A 21,437-nucleotide genomic window follows, 5' to 3' on the forward strand; every position below is an offset into this window, starting at 1 on the left:
TACTGTTGGATCTATTGAAATGACAAGGTGATGACTTGTTGAGAAATGTATGTTTTTCCTTTGATCTCTACTAGTCTTTTATTAATGGAAACAAAATATATATTTATTTCGTTTCTATTCAATTACTGGTAGGTAACTATTTTGAGAAAATATTTGTTCCAGTGTATATGTTCATTTTGTAAATCTGTTTAAGAAAATAAAAAGTTAAATATTATATAATGTACAGTATATTACAATAAAATAATATTAGGTTCTTAACTCCTGTTCATCCCATTGATGTAGATGTTTCTGCTACACCCATCTTATATGATATCTACTGTATCTTTATGATGAACTGTTTTCTTTGATCAGGACCCGTATTCATAAAGCGTCTCAGATTAGGAGTGCTGATCTAGGATCCCCCCATATAATCTTATTCATCATGATCTAAAAGGCAAAACAGATCATAGATCAGCACTCCCTACTCTGAGATACTTTATGAACGCAAACGAGATTCATTCTTGAGATAGTGAACAAATATACAACAGGGTGAACATGAGGTGGTTAGACACACTGTGATGTGTGTGTTATAACACCTTGGATCTGTTCATCTGAGGTGATGAAACTGAATCTGAGTGAACAAGCTGAGAGAGCGAGCAGCCTGCATCTCCATAAGTGTGATGATGATAATGGCACACCTTGTTCTCTTTGTTCCCCTTTTATGTAACACCCTACAACAGTGGAGGAGCACCATGGGGTGTGTGTGGTTTTGCATGCACAAGCAGTTCATGACAAAATCTATGCTCACAGCAACTAAATCGGAAGCAATAATGACTAATTTCCCTGGTCCATCAACATGATCCACAAAATGAAACAACAACGCAACACATTATACAACAGTACATTGTATGACTTGCAGTGAATTCTGTAGTTTAATGGAGCCTGTTGGAAAAGGATTATACACAAGGTTCACAGGATCAGATGCATAACCCCTTTTTCAGATCAGTCCCTTTATCCCAGCCCTAACCTTACAGTAACCAAATCTAATCTTACAGAAACCTAATCTAATCGAACCTAACCTTACAGCAACCTGACCTAAACATATTAGTTACCTGACATTAACCTGATCTAAGAGTAATGAGCAAAACACTACTGGAACAAATGCGTGCCAGTCAGGGATGCCGAACATGGTGGCTTGCCCTGGTATTCATGACCATATTCTGTAATGCATGTCACACAGCTCTAATGCTATCATAGAATATGATAACAGGGAGCATCTGCGAACACACACGGCTCTCTCTGATGTTTGCGTGTCGGGTCATTCTGGCTAGTACCTGGAAACCTGGCTGTCCCCATCCCTGCCTAGGTGTCTGGTCTCTGACTAAAAAAAAAGACTGCCTCTGATGTATCAAAGGTGGGCTCTGTCAGTGACCTGCAACAGTGGCTTTGTGTTTCTGGCTTCTAGAATTGTAAGTGATTCTGTGATTTTCGAGGGTCACAGAAGGCCACTACTTGAGAGTGAGTATTTAGAGTCCATGCACCAGATCCTTCCTCATCCCTCTCATATCTCATTTGCCATCCTTTCAGTGAAAAAAAAGGGAGCGAGGCACGGGAGTTGAGCCACATTGAGAACATAAAGTACTGCCATCTGATCCTACCACCCCACCCAGACACACCAAAGCCTCCTCATCAGTCCAGCACCCTGTAACCTCTCCAAATCTACTGCAGCCCTATCGCACAGGCTGTGTTAAAATGAGAGCAGGAGAGAGAATGTGGCCCAGTTGGTAGAGCATGGCACGTGCAGAGCCAAGGGTCATGAGTTCGATTCCCACTGGGGCCAACCGTATGATATCGTATGCATGCATGGCTGTAAGTAATTTAGGATTAAAGCATCTGCTAAATATGATTATTATTAGAAAATGAATGGAACAGGCTGTTACTGCAATTTCAGCTAAAAACTCAATAAAACAAGTTTCAAATATTAGAAAAATGTCAATGCATTTCAGCTGTTTCCAAAACATTGCTCTGCTATTACCATTTATACTGTAGGAGTGTTGGCTATTCTGTTTACACTGCCCTGCTTCAAGGGGGGCAACTGTCGGACAAGTGTCGTGCTCTACTTCCGGAGGTAGCGGTCGAAACGTAGCAAGTAGGCAAGTTTACATTAGAGTAATATGAGTAGCCAACTATTTTTTTGAAAAGTGTAGTAAGTGTGAAGAGGCTCTCAGAGAGAGAGAGCTGGAGGGAGGAAGAGGGAGTGAGGGAATCGGGAAAAGGCATCCTGGGGCAGAGGGGGGATAACAAGACGCTAAGTCACTTCAAAAACACAACCACAGTTTTATAAACAAGTTTTCCATTTTTAATACAAGAATATTGATCATATTTTTGGTGTGCACTGGAAAATGAAAATATAATGGTCAATTGATATTATTTCTACAATACATAAAGTTTGGTCAAACGGGCAAGGTACCACTCAGTTTAGAGTGAGCACACCACACACTTACCAGATTCATACAGAAACAAACGAAACATAACACCTATCATCTTCACTCCTACACAAGCTAAATGTCCACCAACAACCATGTACACAACATCCAAAATGCATCATATTCAAAGATATTTTCATTAATTCACCTTCACTTTCTCTCACTCTCATATATAGGTCCATACAGTACACCCATATCCACACTACATATACCCCAACACACACACACTAACACAAACACATAAATAATACACACAAACACACATTCTAACACACCATAGTAATGACTTTGCTGGTAGCGGGGCTTGATATGACGTGAACAAACAAAAACCGGAGTCAGTCATACACACAATGTACACACATACACAGTCCTAGTGGTAGGGACATACATACTGTTTCGAAAACATAACATTACAAATGCACTTCACTAACAATTGACGGTCAACCCTACTCCAGAGGGGAGTGGACCATGTAAAAACCACAATGTTAATCCTGGACTCACACAGATGAATGTGTGGCCCCCCCATCCCTACTGTCCAACACTTCTCAAGTTATAGCACTCCTTCATTGACATATCGAACTAGCCTGGTCCCAGATCAGTATGTGCTTGTTTAGCTCGACTCCTCTGGCTATTGTTGTCATTGCATACATGCTTAGTCGGCTGAAGCACACACAGATCTGGGATCAGGCTGATATGTAACACTTGAGTACAGTCCACAGACATCATGACAACAGTCAGGATTGGGCTCTATTCCATTTCAACTCAGTCAATTCAGGAAGAAAAAAAAATATATATATATAATCTGTGATTTAAAAATTCCTCATGGAGAAGAATTTAACCAATTGCAATCCGATTTCTAATTCAGTTCATCTCTTGAATTGACTGAATGACAAGAACACTGTTCCCAGAAGAGTACAATGGGATTAAGACTGCTATTGGGGGGTCGTCATCTGGTCTGATGTACAGTAGGTCTGTAAGCCACTTACTCTCCCCTCTGTGACTGTCAGACAGACAATACTTTAATGGCAGAGGCTGCGGATCTGACTTTTCTAGACCTTTCTTCATGACAGCTGAAGGTCCCGAAGCCTCTGCGCATGTGCAGGATTCTCTACTTTACACAGTCTCTGCTCGTAGAGAACCTCCCTTGTGCATTTCTCACTGTCAATCATGAATTATAATTATTCAAGTTTTACTGGTGAAACTTCCATGCAGCATCTGCATCCCAACCATTTGATCTCAGTGGAGTTTCATGGGGATATGCATTTAGATCTTCTTGAGTTATAGGGTACAGTTTCGAAGTAATCTACAGTGTTGTTTAGAATTAGGCTAGTGAGCGAATTCTAGAGCAGATGGTGTTAACAAACTGTAGCATAGCCTACATGTGTTTAGTTTCAATCAAAGCACATATATGGCCTAGTGGCACACATTGTTGAGTTGTAGCCATATGAGAGAAAAATTCAACCACTTAATACACACATAATCCCGTTACAAGGTGAGAGAGAGGACACCAGACATACTGTCCCACAGACATCTATTTTTAAGCATTCGACAATGTTTAAGACCCACAATGTTCAATACAATGTTTATCTCACGTTGTGTGGCGGTTTAGAGGGAGCAGACTGAGCCCAGCTGTGATTAAGTCAGTGGATACAGTACATTAGTCTGACTGTCAGGTAAACCAGTTATACAAACTAAAACAGATTATTAAAGAAATGGCTATGCCAGGTATGTTATGATTGATCCCCAGGGTCGCATTCAGTAGGGCACAGCGTTATGGAACGTTCAGATATAAATACTGTTTATTGAGTAGAACAGATATACTGATCTGTCATCATATAGAGTAACGCAATGGTATTCCAACTTTTTCAACGGGGACCCCATTTTTATCACTAAAATGTCTGGGGAGTGGGGACCCCATAAAAAAATAAAGCTAATTCAGAGTCCACAGACGCAGAGACGCGATAGTCCTGCGGCCCATTGTGACACATCTATCTGGATCTGCGACCACCATCCACAGGGGATGCACAGCCTGACCGAGCACCTCCCCAAAATTCCCAACCAACACGGCTCCGCTATTCATTTGAATGTGGTGATGGTTGGAGAAATAGCTTGAGCAGCGCTGAGAACTCAAAAACTATGAAAGCTAACGGTCCAATATTCTAGAACTGCTGTAAGACACGTACACGTTTTGGACTCTGATAAGCGCTTAGGAATAATGTAATCTCTTAATGTTCAGAAGGTTGTGGAGTCCTGAATTCCACCCAGGTGTTTGTGTTGTCTGTGTTCTTGATTCTACTTTATGATACTGAGATATGAAAATTGGCTGACTAATGGTTTAAACTGTCGGTTGGTTCTGTTTATCCAGGAGCTCTTAGCTAAAGCAGCTGATTATAGACCATCTCTGTCAAGACTAAACTGATTTCTCTTCTCTTTCTAGAAATGAATGAGACGGACCTAGAGAAAGTAGAAGAGAGATAAATAAAGTGAGAGATGGAGTAAGAGGAGAGAGAACAGGGACGAGTGAGAGAATAAGAGAAAGTGTGAGTGAAACGGTGAGATGGTCTTCCAGGTGGGGTTGAAGCATTCCTGCTGCGCTCCGACTGTATCTCTGTTGTGGTCAATGTCTGTCAGAGTTCTTCTGCCTGGCCAACAGTTCAGTTTAACCCCAGAGAGGCAGGGCCATACGCTCATTCTGCAGCTCTTACTTCCCATCTCTCAGCTAGTGAGACTGATGTGAGTAGCCAGTAGTGATGGGGGAAAAATCGATAGTTACATATTGGGATATTATTTCTGACGATATATCGTATCGTTTTGACAATATCGCAATATTATTATTGCGCTAGTTGTCTGTACCTGCACCAAAACTCCAGTATTTTTCCATCAGAGCCTGTTCTCCATTATCTTTTTAAATAGGGAGCCAATTTGTTTTCAGCACTTTTATTTCCATGATCAAAACTCGTTCTCATGGCTCTCTCTTGTCCCTCTGCAGCAGACATATGGTGAGCAATATGTTTGGAACATCAAATCGCAATAAAATCACAGTATTGAATTGCAATACATATAGAATTGTGAGAATCGCAATACATATCGTATCGGCACGTAAGTATCATGATAATATTGTATCGTGAGGTCCCTGGTAATTCCCAGCCCTAGTAGCCAGTGTGCGTGTATCTCTCTCAGTCTGAGTGGCCATTGTCCTTAGTTAGGTTGTGTGTAATCAGTCCTCCTTGGTCAGGTAGCCCATGTGTGTGTTGGTGAGGAAGTCACATGTGGGGATGCTGCTGGACGCCTGGTGAATGTTCATGGCTGTGATCTCCCTGGGAGCCCTGAGGACACAAAAGGAAGATATTCATTTATCTAATAGTGTATTTAATAGGGAAAAATACAATACATTCTCAGTGTTTAGTATACCAGCTCAGTGTGAAGGGGATAATGAGTGTGTCTCACCTGTTCTGGGGGGATTTTACATGGGCTCCAGCCAGAGCTTCTCTCAGGATGTCACTAGCAAACTGCTCTGTCGCCTGCAGAAGACAGAAACATATTATACAGTATATACTACATCACAGAACATCTTATATCAGTACAGGAACAGAGACAGGTGCACAGAGGGACACAGGAAAAATGTCTTCATCAATCTAGTGAATGACATCTATCTCTAAGTGAGGCCAACTGTTATTCTCATTGTTCATTATAAGTGTTTGAGGCATCCGGAGTGACTGACCTTGAGAATCATGGCCTCGATCACCGGAGCAAACACATTCTTCTCCACCTCCACCTGCTGAAAGGCCACCCCAATCTGAGAGCGATGGAGAGAGGAAAGTGTGAGGGGAGAAGGGATAGAGAGAAAGAGAAAGAGTGAGACTTAAGTTAGGAGATGCTGGGTCTTGTTAGCACAAGATACTGTACACAGCTGTACTGATGCTAGGAGTGTATATTTGTACACACTCCTCTTTTATTTTAATTGTATTTATTTTTACCCCAATTTGATATCCAATTGGTAGTTACAGTCTTGTCCCATCGCTGCAACTCCCCTACGGACTCGGGAGAGGCGAAGGTCGAGAGCCATGTGTCCTCTGAAACACGACCCTGGCAAGCCGCACTGCTTCTTGACACACTGCTCGCTTACCCCGGAAGCCAGCCACACCAATGTGTCGGAGGAAACACCATCCAGTCCAGCTGGCGACCGAAGTCAGCTTGCAGGCGCCCGGCCCGCCACAAGGAGTCGCTAGAGCGCGATGGGACAAGGAAATCCCAGCCGGCCAAACCCTCCCCTAACCCGGACAACACTGGGCCAATTGTGCGCCTCCTCATGGATCTCCCGGTCACGGCCGGCTGTGACACAGCCTGGGATCGAACCCGGGTCTGTAGTGACGCCTCAAGCACTGCGATGCAGTGCCTTAGACCACTGCGCCACTCGGGAGGCCTCTTACAGGATTTTAATCCTCACACAATCCACAATTCTCTAGCATCTTAATACAGCACCGTGAAACCTGGCCATTTTTAGGTGCTTATCAAATTTCATAGCCAACCTCTGATCTGCAAAGGAAAATTGTCCACCAGTCTGAGAATTGAATTTCACTGCAAAGTGCACATACTTGGTTTCCTCCAAGGTCCAAATCGGTATATTTATATGGCAGGAAGGAAAGCCAGCACACACTGTGGCCATGGAGGATCAAAGTTGTGCATCCCTAAGTAAGGGTCAACTTTGACCAACTCCCTTATCTGTCGGTGCCGACCAGATAGCTCCTCACCTGTTGGGCTGTGTCGCTGATGAACTGGGCCGAGGGGCAGGGTGCCAGGAAGTACTTTGGCTCGGGGTCCGCTTCCTGTTCCTCTTCTTTGACCTTTAACCTCTGAGAGGGCGGGGTCACACTGACGATGTCTAGGACTTCATCGTCATCATCCTCGGGCTCAGTCTTCAGCAGGGTCTGCAGCTGCTCCAACCGCTGGACCAACTCCTCACAGCTACCCAGGGTAGAGGGGCACTCTAGAGAAAGATGTATACACACACGTTAACACACACACAAAAAAAAGTAGAGGTTCCAATAACAGTGAATGTTCTCTATCTACAGCCTGAGGTAGTAGCAGGGTGAAGTGAGTTGTGAGATATAAATAAAATAAATGAGATGTGTGGGCGTCTACACAGAGTACAAAACATATTGAATTGCACCCCCTCTTTTGCCCTCAGAACTGCCACAATTCGTCGGGGCATGGACTCTACAAGGTGTCGAAATCATTCCACAGGGATGCTGGCCCATGTTGACTCCAATGCTTCCCACAGTTGTGGCAAGTTGGCTGGATGTCCTTTGGGTGGTGGACCATTCTTGATACACACGGGAAACTGTTGAGCGTGAAAAACCCAGCAGTGTTGCAGTTCTTGACACAAACCGGTGCACCTGGCACCTACTACCGTACCCCGTTCAAAGGCACTTAAATCTTTTGTCTTGCCCATTCACCCTCTGAATGGCACACATACACAATCCATGTCTCAATTGTCTCTAGGTTTAAAAATCATTCTTTAACCTGTCTCCTCCCCTTCATCTACACTGATTGAAGTGGCTTTAACAAGTGACATCAATAAGGGATCATGGCTTTCACCTGGATTCACCTGGTCAGTCTATGTCATGGAAAGAGCAGGTGTTCCTAATGTTTTGTACACTCAGTGTATATTGCTCTGTACTCCATAGAAGGAGTAGAAGGACAAAGGTTGAATAAAGATAAAATGGACAATTAAGAGAAATGTAAATAAACAACTTAGGTGCACCGTAAATAAAGACTTCCTAGCTCTTTATATTAATTCCATCCTGAAAATAACCTTCAGAAAATAGGCTAACAGGTGAGAGCTTTAAACAGGTGTGAAGGCTGAGCACATCTGTTCCTAACTTTGTGTTTAGACATGCAGAGAAAGAGAGTGAGGTAGAGAGAATGTATGAAAGAGAGAAAGCAAAAGAGTGTGTGCATTTGGGGTATTTGGGCCATAGTGATTAGAGCAGAGCCGCGCAGAACAGAGCTTGGCTGTTTGGGCTCTCAGCCTGGTGTGTGACTCATCAGGCTAGCGACCTCCTTTCTCCTCCACACAGGAACAGGAACAATGGACAGAATGAATTAGGACTGCTTGTGAATACCAGACAGGCCTGCATACAGTACACTGGCCTTTGAAAAAGGTTACAAAAATGCCACATAATAGAGTTGCAGTGACATTTCTCCCGGAGAGTCATGCACACAAACTCTTCCAACACCACTGAATCTCTCTCTCTCACACACACACGCCTACACACAATAACACCCCTCTTCCCCCCCCCCTCACCCACACTCTACCTGGTTCGTTGTCTATCTGTGTGAGGATGTCCTCGATGGTTCCTTCGTCAGGCCTGCTGCTGCGTAAGGGCTCGGGGTCCGGGGGAGTGTAGCCCCTCTGCCGGCACCACTGGACCACCTCTCTGGTCTTAGGGGGGGTGAGGGCTTGCAGGCGGGGGCAGCGCTCCAACACATCCTGGACCACACGCTTCACTGCCACCGCTCGCTGGAGCTACAATGAGACAAACCGTAGCAACTTCGTTTAAAGTGCACTCAAAGTCAACACACGGGTGACTGCCAAAATAATGGAAACACTTGTGGAAATGAGGGATACAAAGTAGATTGAAAGCAGGTGCTTACACACAGGTGTGGTTCCTGAGTTAATTATGCAATTAACATCCCATAATGCTTAGGGTCATGTATAAAAATGCTGAGCAGGCCATTATTTTGGCTACCACGGCTATGCTCCCATAGGATGACAATGCCCCCATCCACAGGGCACAAGTGGTCACAGAATGGTTTGATGAGCATGAAAACGATGTAAACCATATGCCATGGGCATCTCAAGTCAACAGATCTCAACCCAATTGAACTTATGGGAGATTCTGGAGCGGTACCTAAAGAGAGTTTTACAACACAATCTACAAACCACCAAATGACGGAATGTCTCGACGAAGAATGGTGTCACATCCCCTCCAACAGAGTTCCAGACACTTCCAGAATCTACGCCAAGGTGCATTGAAGCTGTTCTGGCTCGTGGTGGCCCAACACCCTATCAAGACACTTTATGTTGGCGTTTACTTTATTTTGGCAGTTACATGTATATACATACTAGATACAAAACAGTCAACACACTTTGCACATTATAATGGAGATAGCTCCGATTCCTTTTTTCTTTCCTAATTTATTTATTAATGACAATCACAATGCAAAACATGGGTCAGAAGACATAGTACAATACAATTAATAGACGAAGGACAGCTCTGATTCCTCACAATTCTCCCTTTATTCCCTTTCAGCAGCTGTCACTCAAATTGTACTTAGCATATTAATCACATGGAGTCTGTTGATATGGAGTAAACAGAGGATTTTAACTGATTGGATTTTAGCTAGACAGCACAGGGCCAACCCTCTCCAGGGGGTGTCTTCGGCATCATTTCCTCTGAACGTCCTTTATGAGTTCATAGAAGTTACCATAACACAGTCAGTAGTCAGCCTCGGGTAGAAAACCAGTCTAGACTGCCTCCACAGATATTATGGGTCTACAGGGGATCTAGGCAGCAGCTTGGGTAAAAGTATGTGTGTGTGTGTGTGTGTGTGTGTGTGTGTGTGTATTTTGTAGAGATGAAAGAGGAGGATGATAACTGGGGAAACATACAGAGAGAGAAGCATCTGACTGGACAGGGAGACATGAGGTAAGCAGAAAATATGCAGAGTCAAAGTCTTGTGTAAACACACACACAAACGAACTCTGACTTGTTTACACGTTGTACACAGCCAGACTAACAAACACACAGCCAACAACACAAACAAACAATCTTACCTCTGCTGCCCTGCGTTTCCCAATGTTCCAGGAGTAATACTGCTCAGTAGACACTGCACAGAACGGATGGGAGTCCTCGGCTAAACAATACAACACAAGATGAATCATACAACACACAACACAGTGTCTACATAATAATAATAATAATAATAGATTGGATTTATATAGCGCCTTTCTACCAACTAAGGCACTCAAATCGCTTTACATAGTAAGGGGGAAACTCACCTCATCCACCACCAATGTGTGGCACCCACTTGGGTGACGCACGGCAACCAGTATGTGCCAGAACGCTCACCACACATCAGCTAGCATGGTGGAAAGGTGAGGAATGATATGCCAATTAAGAACGAGAGGGATGATTAGGTGGCCATTATGGAAATGACCCTAGGTTGGGAATGTTTGCCAGAACACCAGGGTTAACACCCCTAGACTTGCGATAAGTGCCATGGGATTTTTAATGACCACAGAGCGTCAGGACACCCGTTTAACATCCCATCCGTCTCATTCAAGCTTTATTTATATGGCAACTCGTCTAAGAAGAATGGATGTAAAGAGTAGAATGTAGAAGGGAGCTTACTCTTCTCTGGTAGGATGAGGGGGGATTTCTTCACCACGGCGGTGAGCAGCTGCATGAGGGTCTGTATGTGTTCCGTGCTGAGGAGCCAAGAGAGGCACAAACACACATCACAAACACATTATCACACACAAGACCCCAACAGACTCTCAGCAAACCTATAGATCTGAGTGTAGTGCCAAAACCATCCATATCCAATAGCCCAATTTGCTTCTGCGGTATAGAACTATCCTACTGCTGCTATGCTAATGGCTTGGTGCTTTGTTGTTCGCAAATAGCCAGTCCTTTTCATGGCATATAATGTTTTGTCTGAGATATATCTAAGTAGTCCTTACATGTTAGCCAATGCCTTTCATAGTGTAACTGATGTTGTATGAGCTTAGTACAGGTTCTCTTGGGACCCCTTTGTAATAACTCATATTGTATCCGAGTTGTCCTTACTTGATGACCTCGATGTGGTGGTGTGAGCTGGTGTCGGCCCCCTGCTCCAGTTTGACTGAGGCGAACGCAGTGGGAGGGGCAGCTACAGGGGTGGAGGAGGCGACAGGGGCTGTTACAGGGGGCGAAGGGGCATGTGTAGCAGAGACGGGTGTAGAGACTCCTGGCTCTGTCTTCACTGTAGAGGAGACGGGAGATACAGAGTACGAGATGGGGCTCAAAATAAAAACAAGACAAGACAACCTTTCAAGGACCGGGGTGTGAGGAAAGAAGGGGGAGAGGAAGAAGGGGGAGAGAGGAAGAAGGGTGAGAGGAAGAAGGGGGGGAGAGGAAGAAGGGGGAGAGAGGAAGAAGGGGGAGAGAGAAAGAAGGGGGAGAGAGGAAGAAGGGGGAGATAGGAAGAAGGGGGAGAGAGTGGAAGAGAGGGGTTGAGGGTGGAAATATAAAAAGATGGAGGAATTGTTAAGTGGTAGAAACGTGAGGTGAAAAGGAGAGATGGGGAGCTGAATGCATTGAGAGGAAAGAGAAAGGAAGGCTAAAGGCGTCCGCACGCTTCCCAGCCGAAACAGTTCGGAACAGCTCGTGCATACAGTACCAGTCAAGTTTGGACACATCTACTCATTCAAGGATTTTTCTTATTTTTACTATTTTCTACATTGTAGAATAAGTGAAGACATCAAAACTATGAAATAACACATATGAAATCATGTAGTAACCCAAAAAGTGTTAAACAAATCAAAATATATTCTATATTTGAGATTCTTCAAAGTAGCCACCCTTTGCCTTGATGACAGCTTTGCACACTCTTGGCATTCTCTCAACCAGCTTCATGTGGTAGTTACCTGGAATGCATTTCAATTAACTGGTGTGCCTTGTTAAAAGTTAATTTGTGTAATTTCTTTCCTTTTTAATGCGTTTGAGCCAATCAGTTGTGTTGTGACAAGGTAGGGGTGGTATACAGCAGATAGCCCTATTTGGTAAAAGACCATGTCCATATTATGGCAAGAAATGCTCAAATAAGCAAAGAGAAACGACAGTCCATCATTACTTGAAGACATGAAGGTTAGTCAATACGGAACATTTCAAGAACTTCGAAAGTTTCTTCAAGTGCAGTCGCAAAAACCATCAAGCGCTATGATGAAACTGGCTCTCATTAGGACCGCAACAGGAAAGGAAGACCCAGAGTTACCTCTGCTGCAGAGGATAAGTTCATTAGAGTTACCAGCCTCAGAAATTGCAGCCCAAATAAATGCTTCAAAGAGTTCAAGTAACAGACACATCTCAACATCAACTGTTCAGAGGAGACAGCGTGAATCAGGCCTTCATGGTCGAATTTCTGCAAAGAAACCACTACTAAAGGACACCAATAAGAAGAAGAGACTTGCTTGGGCCAAGAAACACGAGCAATGGACATTAGACCGGTGGAAATCTGTCCTTTGGTCTGATGAGTCCAAATTTGAGATTTTTGGTTCCAACTGCCGCGTCTTTGTGAGATGCAGAGTAGGTGAACGGATGATCTCCGCATGTGTGATTCCCACCGTGAAGCATGGAGGAGGAGGTGTGATGGTGTGGAGGTGCTTTGCTGGTGACACTGTCAGTGATTTATTTAGAATTCAAGGCACACTTAACCAGCATGGCTAACACAGCATTCTGCAGCGATATGCCATCCCATCTGGTTTGCGCTTAGTGGGACTATCATTTGTATTTCAACAGGACAATGACCCAACACACCTCCATGCTGTGTAAGGGCTATTTTACCAAGAAGGAGAGTGATGGAGTGCTGCATCAGATGACCTGGCATCCACAATCCCCTGACCTCAACCCAATTGAGATGGTTTGGGATGAGTTGGACCAGCAGAGTGAAGGAAAAGCAGCCACCAAGAGCTCAGCATATGTGGGAACTCCTTCAAGACTGTTGGAAAAGCATTCCTCATGAAGCTGGCTGAGAGAATGCCAAGAGTGTGCAAAGCTGTCATCAAGGCAAAGGGTGGCTACTTTGAAGAATCTCAAATATATTTCGATTTGTTTAACACTTTTTTGGTTACTACATGATTCCATATGTGTTATTCTACAATGCAGAAAATAGTAAAAATAAAGAAAAACCCTTTAATGAGTAGCTGTGTCCAAACTTTTGACTGGTACTGTATATTATGCTGACATTCTGTGACGTTTTTGTTTGTTTTGGACTTTGGCAAGGGTTTTTTCAGCTGTTTGGGCACACCATTTATTTTCGGTAGCCGAAGTCTACAACGACCCCTCATTGGCGATTGGTCAACAGTAGGGATTCGTCAATGAAGTAATTGCCTGTTGTCATTCAACGAGACGACTCGCTCGCATACACATTTCTTCACTTGAAAGATACTGCATCCTAGTCAGATGCAAAATTGCGCGACTAAGATCTCCTCGGCAAAAACATAAAAATTAATGACAGATTTCTTGAGTTATCTTAGATTAATTCTAACTATTTTGGGGAAGTGTATACTGGCTACGGCGTCTCAAAATGGAAAAAACAGTAGTATTGCTGCTTTTTTCTCATTTTTTCAAGCGAAGGTCTTTTAAGGGAGTATGCGAGAAAACTTATTTGGTTCGCCTCGCTGAGCTCGGATAGGCACCAGCCGAACTGAAGTATGCTGATGCCTTAAGGGAGGGCCACCAAAAGAGAGGAATGAAGGAGGGACAGGAGGATGTTGAAGGAGAGGAAAGACAGAGCGAGGCGAGGGGTGCTCCTCTCACCTTGGGCCAGAGGCAGGGTGAGGGAGGGTGAAGGCGAGGCCTGGGTAGCAGCTCCAGGACTGGGGGAGACTCCAGCTGCAGCCACTCCTGCTCCAGGGGAGGGAGTGGAGCTACTACTGGGAGCTGGTCCTTTAGACACACTGCCGGACTGGAATACTACTATGCGCGTGCGCGCACAAACACACACACACACACACACACACACACACACACACACACACACACAGGAGGGGACAACAAGAACAAACCCACACATGAATATTGAATGTATAATGAATAAAGCAGTGACTTTAGCGGTGAAGGTGACTGCTTTTCAGGCCCTCATGACTAGGCACCAAAACCTCTATATTCACACATGTAGGCCTGGGGCTCAGCTGGTGCCTAGACTTCCTCCTCAGTACACTGTGTGCGAGCCAGTTACTTTAAAACCCAGGTGCACTGTGTGTGTGTGTGTGTGTGTGTGTCTGTGTGCGAGGAGTTTTAATATTGCAACACCCCTGCTCCCCCTCTCTCTCTCTAGCTGCACTAACTCAATCCCCAGCCCACCGAAGCGCATCTCTCAGTCTCCCAGTCCCAGCTCACATCTGGGGAATAGGTAGAATCCCACAGCACAGACTTCTGCTCACCAGTCCTCTGGGGGTACTGCGAAAGTCTGTCTACCTGGTTTTCTATTGATTTCAATATAATGGTAGGATGTCAGCTACTCTGGAGAATAGTCATATGCCTTGAGGGCCTTTGTGTCACTGTCTGAAAAATATATGTCAGGAAAAACACTGGATTGTCTGATGGATTGATAGATTTTGGAATAATTTACCATGGATGGACTGACTGACTCTTACCTTTGTTGACGGGCATGTGTACGGTCTGTACCCCTCCTGTGCCAGTGCCCACCCCCAGCTGTTTGGGCTGGTTGGCTGGTATGGCCAGCACTGTCTGCTGGGAGCTGGACCCGCCAGAGTGGATCTTCAGCATACCTGGACAAGACCAGAGCACAGGAGACAACTCTTAGCCTGGATGGGGCATTTGGCCACTTACATGATCTATTTATTCTAAATCGATGCTTTACTTATACAGGTGATCCCACAGATATTTTTTTTTAGACCTGTCCCAAAATAGCAGCAATCCACTTTCTCAAACAACATAAGAGGTTTTCTCTTCCTACCTGATAGAGTAGCAGCTGTCTTTCCTCCCCCTGCTGCCATCCCGCTGACCAGCGATGCCGCACTGACCAATGTCGTGCTGGCGCTCTTGGGCACACCCACAACCATAGAACCCGCCCCTTTGGCCATGCTGATGACGTGCATGTTTGTAACGCTCTTAGTAACGGTAACAACAGTGGTAGAGGTGTTGGGACCCTTTGCCAAGGTGACAGTTGGCGCCGTGGCGCCCTTCTGCATGGTTACCAAACCGGTGGCGCTCTTTGCAATGGTAACGGCGTTTGCCGTGGCTTTCTTTGCCATGGTAACGGCAGCCGTGGTGTTCCTTGCCATGGTAATGGCGGTAGCAGCGCTGGCATTCTTTGCGGCGTTGATGACTGCTGCCTGGTTGGCTGCCACCAGGACAGAGTGGGATACAGGTTTGGCCTGACCGGACACCTCCGCTAGCTGGAACCAAACAACCACAAACAGCTGGCCTTCGTGAAGATGTACTCACACAGACACAAACAGACAAATTCACATAGTTTTACTGCCCTAAACATCACCACATGGTTTCAGTCCGTGTATGAAATAAATGACCAAAAAAACGTTCTTAGAGAGAAAGAATGATACAAACTACGGGTACTACACCTTTCTAGTTTTATAACTCTTTTCATAATATGTTAGGGTCCACCGCCCTGTGTTCCCCTTCTGCAGCTCCACTGATAAATCCCATTCATTCTAATTAAGGCAGACTGCTCAAGCTAAGCCAGTGGGTTTAGGGAGTTCTAGCTGAAACAAAGCAACACATTTCTCTGGCAAGATGCTGACATTCTAATTAACAGTTCTGGAAGAGTGGAGTTCCAAAATGGGGATCAGGCACGGAAGAGAGGCTTCTTGGTTCCATAAAGGACCAGATAATCTAGTTCTGATACAGGGTCTATTTGGGGAGGTTACCCCAAATACTCCAAACTCCTCCCACTCACCGGTTGACTAGCGGCTGTGATGACTCCGCCCGTCATCCTGAGCATGGTCGTGGCCGGCTTGGACAGGTGGGCCGCTGTCGACGTGGTTACCGTTTTCACTGAGCCGTCAGACAGCTTCACCTGGGACCCGCCCAGCGCCTGTCAATCAACATACAGTCCATACAAATAAATTAGATATAACTTTGTTGATTCTTGATTCTTATAACTTGATTGCATAAGTTAGATTCTTACAGGAAGTGCGCTGTATAGCATATAGGGAAAGGTTCAGGACAAGATGATCAATGCTTATGCAGAAAATAGACAATGCTTAATTGGAGACAATCGTTCAATAGTAAATTCCACAAGTACTCCTGCTCTACATTGAGAGAGATCTATGCGATCTACACAGTGTTCCTCTGATGTTTCTGACTGACCCGTCCTCAAACGAACTGCACTTAGCGTGACCAAACACACCCGATACAACAGCTCTAGCATGCACTCAAAACCTTTTGTAATAGAATCCAGAGAATTTAAAGCATTAAGCCCCAGTATTATGACACCACATGATGTAAATACCCAGGCAGGCAGGCAAGACCCCGGGGGAACAGAGGGAGGAGCTGAGGATGAGAGGGTAATTTGGGAGAGAGATGAAAATGGCTATTATGGTTATGTAGCTGAAACAGATTGAACGGTGAGAGTATCAGACTCTTCTCCTCTAGCTAACACAAGCACGGATAGGCGTGCACATGCACGCACACACACACACTGTCTTAGACTGATAAACAGTCTCACACACAGCTGTCCTCTCAAATGGTCTCTCACCCAATACTGTTGGTAGGGGGGGGATCAAAAAAGGGGAGGTCACAATTCTGTTTGTACACTTGTTTACATAGATATGCTTCTTAATAAAAATGTGAACAAGCCATTACACTTTGTTATTATCATGGCATTTCATTATTATTACATTATTATTATTAGCATTATTATTGTCACAAACCCTGCTGCTGCGGTCATTCAATGACATTGGAATATGTTCTTCAAAGAGAGGACAATTTAATGAAATAAATAATGTAGCCTAAGCTCCTGAAAATAGGCATTTTACAAGATTAAATCATGAAAGGAGCATTTTATTCTTATTAAAGAGATGGAGTCCAGACAGGCTACTTTAGGAAACTTTCTGAATGGACATATATGCCTATAGATAGAATCAGCTAACTCACAACACGCACACCCAGTGAAAGCAACCCTCAATCAAATCCACCAGCATATGTCAGACACAAGAGCAAATATTTCTCCTTTCCTTAAAACATGTTAAAAAACCTAGGCCTACCTTAGGCTTTCTGAAAATAGACTATAAGATAATGAATTGACAAGGAATGCTATGCTATAGTATGAAAATTAAATTAACAATCATTAAAATAGAAACAAATACACGCAACATCCATAGCCTATCAGAGACGCTGATTATCGAGGGGGAGAGGATTATCAAATACTGTGAGGAAATATTATGAATTGAATGGCTGTAAAAAATAAAACATAAAGACTTTGTTGACTGATAAAATGACTGATAAGCCCAGCTGGGCACTTTCCTACATTTGACATTTGTGAGAAGCAGGCGAGAAGCAGGTACTTCTATGCGTTCTCAGGCGTGCGCGCTCCATCAACATTAACAGGACAGAGAAACCAGACACATGCTCATTGCTCACATGGAGCGCGTAAATGATGGTATGAAATAAACCCAAACTTGTTTCTCACAAGTGTAGTAGGTTGTGAACTCTGCAACCAATGTTTCCACTCCGAGAATGAGAATGGTAAATTACGGTACTGTAATTAATACATGTTTTAACAGAAATGTATGTAACCAAATGACAGGGATTAGCGGTAAATTGCCTGTTTTATAAACGGTAGGTTACCACATGGGCATTCATAAAATGCTTTGCGGGCCAACACTGGCCTAGGCTACTATTCTACTTTGCGGGGATAGGAGGGCAGACTTTTTTTGGGTCTCGCCTAGGGAGGCATATGAGCCAGGACCAGGCCTGATCAGCGTTGATTAGTCTATAAATTAAGAAAATATTCTGTATCAAATTAAACCATGCCAGTTTGGAGAGGATTGGCGCATTGTCTATTTGACACAACATTAGCGCATTATAGGCCTCAGAGCCAGAACAACCTTGTCGACTGCTGTTGAATAATTATTGAATAGTCAGACACATCCAAGCTTTCTTAAAAGAACACCAATGTATTCATTTACTAGCAAGCAATGAAAATGTGCATTGTATTAAAAAAAGTCCACACATCAAAGATTTTTTTTCTGAAGTGCCATAGCCTCTCTACACCCCCGCACATCTAGCAGATTAGCTGCATGAGCATCAAAGGAAAGGTGGAAAGAGGAGATGTAGAAAGTTTAATAGACAGACGAAGTTAGCAATACAATTGCTTATAATCATCAGTAAACACTCCCGCTATTAGGTAAAGTTTATCTACATGAAAATAAAGTTAATAAAACATTTTTTTAAATCCTACAATGAATGTAGGCTTATTTAAACGGTTTTGGCGGTTATTTTATTTTCATGACTCCATAACTGTCAGTTACACGGTTATTCAATTACCATCACAGCCCTAACTGTTGGCCTCTTAAAAGGCACTTAGATTGAATTACTAGCTTAGTATAGTAGCATTTGCACCTGCTGTTTTCAAGAGGGACTAAAACATGAAAAGGAAGGAGAGAAGTTAAACTATATGTCCATAGAGGTCATAACTACTGCCTGACTCTATACTAAATAGCTTAATAAGTTCAGACCACTGCAAGGATGAGAGAATGAGAGAGGATGAGAGAATGTTTGCAATTAAATGGAGGGAAATACAGAAAGAGGGTCAGAGAGAGAAAGAACTAGCTGAAGGCATAATTATTTAGCTCTAATCTGATATTCAGGGCAAACTAAAAAACAAACAACACATACACACACACAAACACACAAGAACTCCCTTGTGAAATGCCTTTTTAAAGCCCACTCAATGAGTCCCATTTATTTCTAGGATAATAACTACTGGAAAAACACACATTTAATAACACGGTACAGTATTCTATATCTACTATAATAAATTAAGATATGCAAGATTTTTTTATATATATACAGTACCAGTCAAAGGTTTGGACACACCTACTCATTCCAGGGTTTTTCTTTATTTGTACTATTTTCTACATTGTAGAATAATAGTGAAGACATCAAAACTATGAAATAACACATATGGAATCATGTAGTAACCAAAAAAGTGTTAAACAAATCAAAATATATTTTAGATTCTTCAAATAGCCACCCTTTGACTTGATGACAGCTTTGCACACTCTTGGCATTCTCTCAACAAGCTTCACCTGGAACACTTTTCCAACAGTCTTGAAGGAGTTCCCACATATGCTGAGCACTTGTTGGCAGCTTTTCCTTCACTCTGCGGTCCGACTCATCCCAAAATAACACATATGGAATCATGTAGTAACCAAAAAAGTGTTAAATAAATCAAAATATATTTTAGATTCTTCAAATAGCCACCCTTTGCCTTGATGACAGCTTTGCACACTCTTGGCATTCTCTCAACAAGCTTCACCTGGAACGCTTTTCCAACAGGCTTGAAGGAGTTCCCACATATGCTGAGCACTTGTTGGCAGCTTTTCCTTCACTCTGCGGTCCGACTCATCCCAAACCATCTCAATTGGGTTGAGGTCGGGGGATTGCGAAGGCCAGGTCATCTGATGCAGCACTCCTTCACTCTCCTTCTTGGTAAAATAGCCCTTACACAGCATGGAGGTGTGTTGGGTCATTGTCCTGTTGAAAAACAAATGATAGTCCCACTAAGCCCAAACCAGATGGGATGGCGTATTGCTGCAGAATGCTGCGGTAGCCATGCTGGTTAAGTGTGCCTTGAATTCTAAATAAATCACAGACAGTGTCACCAGCAAAGCAACCCTACACCATAACACCTCCTCCTCCATGCTTTATGGTGGGAAATTACATATGCAGAGATAATCCGTTCACCCACACGCGTCTCACAAAGACACGGTGGTTGGAACCAAAAATCTCAAATTTGGACTCCAGACCAAAGGACACATTTCCACCGTTCTAATGTCCATTGCGCATGTTTCTTGGCCCAAGCAAGTCTCTTCTTATTATTGGTGTCCTTTAGTAGTGTTTATTTTGCAGCAATTCGACCATGAAGGCCTGATTCACACAGTCTCCTCTGAACAGTTGATGTTGAGATGTGTCTGTTACTTGAACTCTTTGAAGCATTTATTTGGGCTGCAATTTCTGAGGCTGGTAACTCTAATGAACTTATCCTCTGCAGCAGAGGTAACTCTGGGTCTTCCATTCCTGTGGCGGTTCTCATGAGAGCCAGTTTCATCATAGCGCTTGATGGTTTTTGCAACTGCACTTGAAGAAACTTTCAAAGATCTTGAAATTGTCCGTATTGACTGACCTTCATGTCTTAAAGTAACAATGGACTGTCTTTTCTCTTTGCCAAATAGGGCTATCTTCTGTATACGCCCCCTACCTTGTCACAACACAACTGCTTGGCTTTAAAATTCAAAAAATGAACTTTTAAGAGGGAACACATGTTAATTGAAATGCATTCCAGGTGACTACCTCATAAAGCCGGTTGAGAGAATGCCAAGAGTGTGCAAAGCTGCCATCAAGGCAAAGGGTGGCTACTTTGAAGAATCTCAAATATAAAATATATTTTGATTTGTTTAACACTTTTTTGGTTACTACATGATTCCATATGTGTTATTTCATAGTTTTGATGTCTTCACTATTATTCTACAATGTAAAAAATAGTAAAAATAAAGAAAAACCCTTGAATGAGTAGGTGTTTCCAAACTTTTGACTGGTAGTTTATATTCTTTAAATAGCATACAACACAATCGAGGTGAGGGCGTTGGAAATGCTTTTGGCTGTTAATCTGCTTCTGTTCTGTAGGTGGCACTGTGTGATCTTTTTAAAGGATGTGTCCAAATCTCTCAAAGGCACTAGGATCCAGGTGGACAGGGATGGTCTGCCAGTCACTGGGATGACAACCCAACTTGGGATGGGGGGAGGTTTTAGCAGGTGGAATAGTGGAGAACAATTGGAGGTTTACTCAGTAGCAGCGCAAATATCATGGTACAGCTATATTGACACTCAATCATCATGGTACTTTTTAATGGTAAATTTACAAACATATATTATGATAAATAGAATTGAAACTTGTATCTCATTATGGTAAATGGTGAAATATGTATAGCCAGTTATA

General features: G+C 43.4%; 1 protein-coding gene across 5 annotated transcripts in view; it reads right to left on the reverse strand.

The window, feature by feature from the left end:
• Positions 1–5,546: 5,546 nt before the first annotated feature.
• The window catches only part of LOC121581237 (YEATS domain-containing protein 2), a 63,411-nt gene continuing 47,520 nt past the window's right edge, over positions 5,547–21,437 (reverse strand). For 4 of the 5 annotated variants that reach the window (XM_041896723.2, XM_041896725.2, XM_041896726.2 and 1 more), the window contains exons 19-30: positions 16,173–16,310; positions 15,213–15,654; positions 14,890–15,024; positions 14,051–14,209; positions 11,321–11,495; positions 10,883–10,959; positions 10,306–10,385; positions 8,784–8,994; positions 7,217–7,452; positions 6,187–6,261; positions 5,913–5,986; positions 5,547–5,791 (exon numbers count right to left, since the gene is read on the reverse strand). In XM_041896723.2, the coding sequence (XP_041752657.2) occupies positions 5,683–5,791; positions 5,913–5,986; positions 6,187–6,261; positions 7,217–7,452; positions 8,784–8,994; positions 10,306–10,385; positions 10,883–10,959; positions 11,321–11,495; positions 14,051–14,209; positions 14,890–15,024; positions 15,213–15,654; positions 16,173–16,310 (1,911 nt within the window). In that variant the 3' untranslated portion in view covers positions 5,547–5,682. The remainder of the gene's footprint in view (positions 5,792–5,912; positions 5,987–6,186; positions 6,262–7,216; positions 7,453–8,783; positions 8,995–10,305; positions 10,386–10,882; positions 10,960–11,320; positions 11,496–14,050; positions 14,210–14,889; positions 15,025–15,212; positions 15,655–16,172; positions 16,311–21,437) is intronic. The other variant, XM_041896724.2, reaches the window with a different exon arrangement.

This window comes from Coregonus clupeaformis, chromosome 14 (assembly GCF_020615455.1).
Source record: "Coregonus clupeaformis isolate EN_2021a chromosome 14, ASM2061545v1, whole genome shotgun sequence".
NCBI classification, from domain to species: domain Eukaryota; kingdom Metazoa; phylum Chordata; class Actinopteri; order Salmoniformes; family Salmonidae; genus Coregonus; species Coregonus clupeaformis.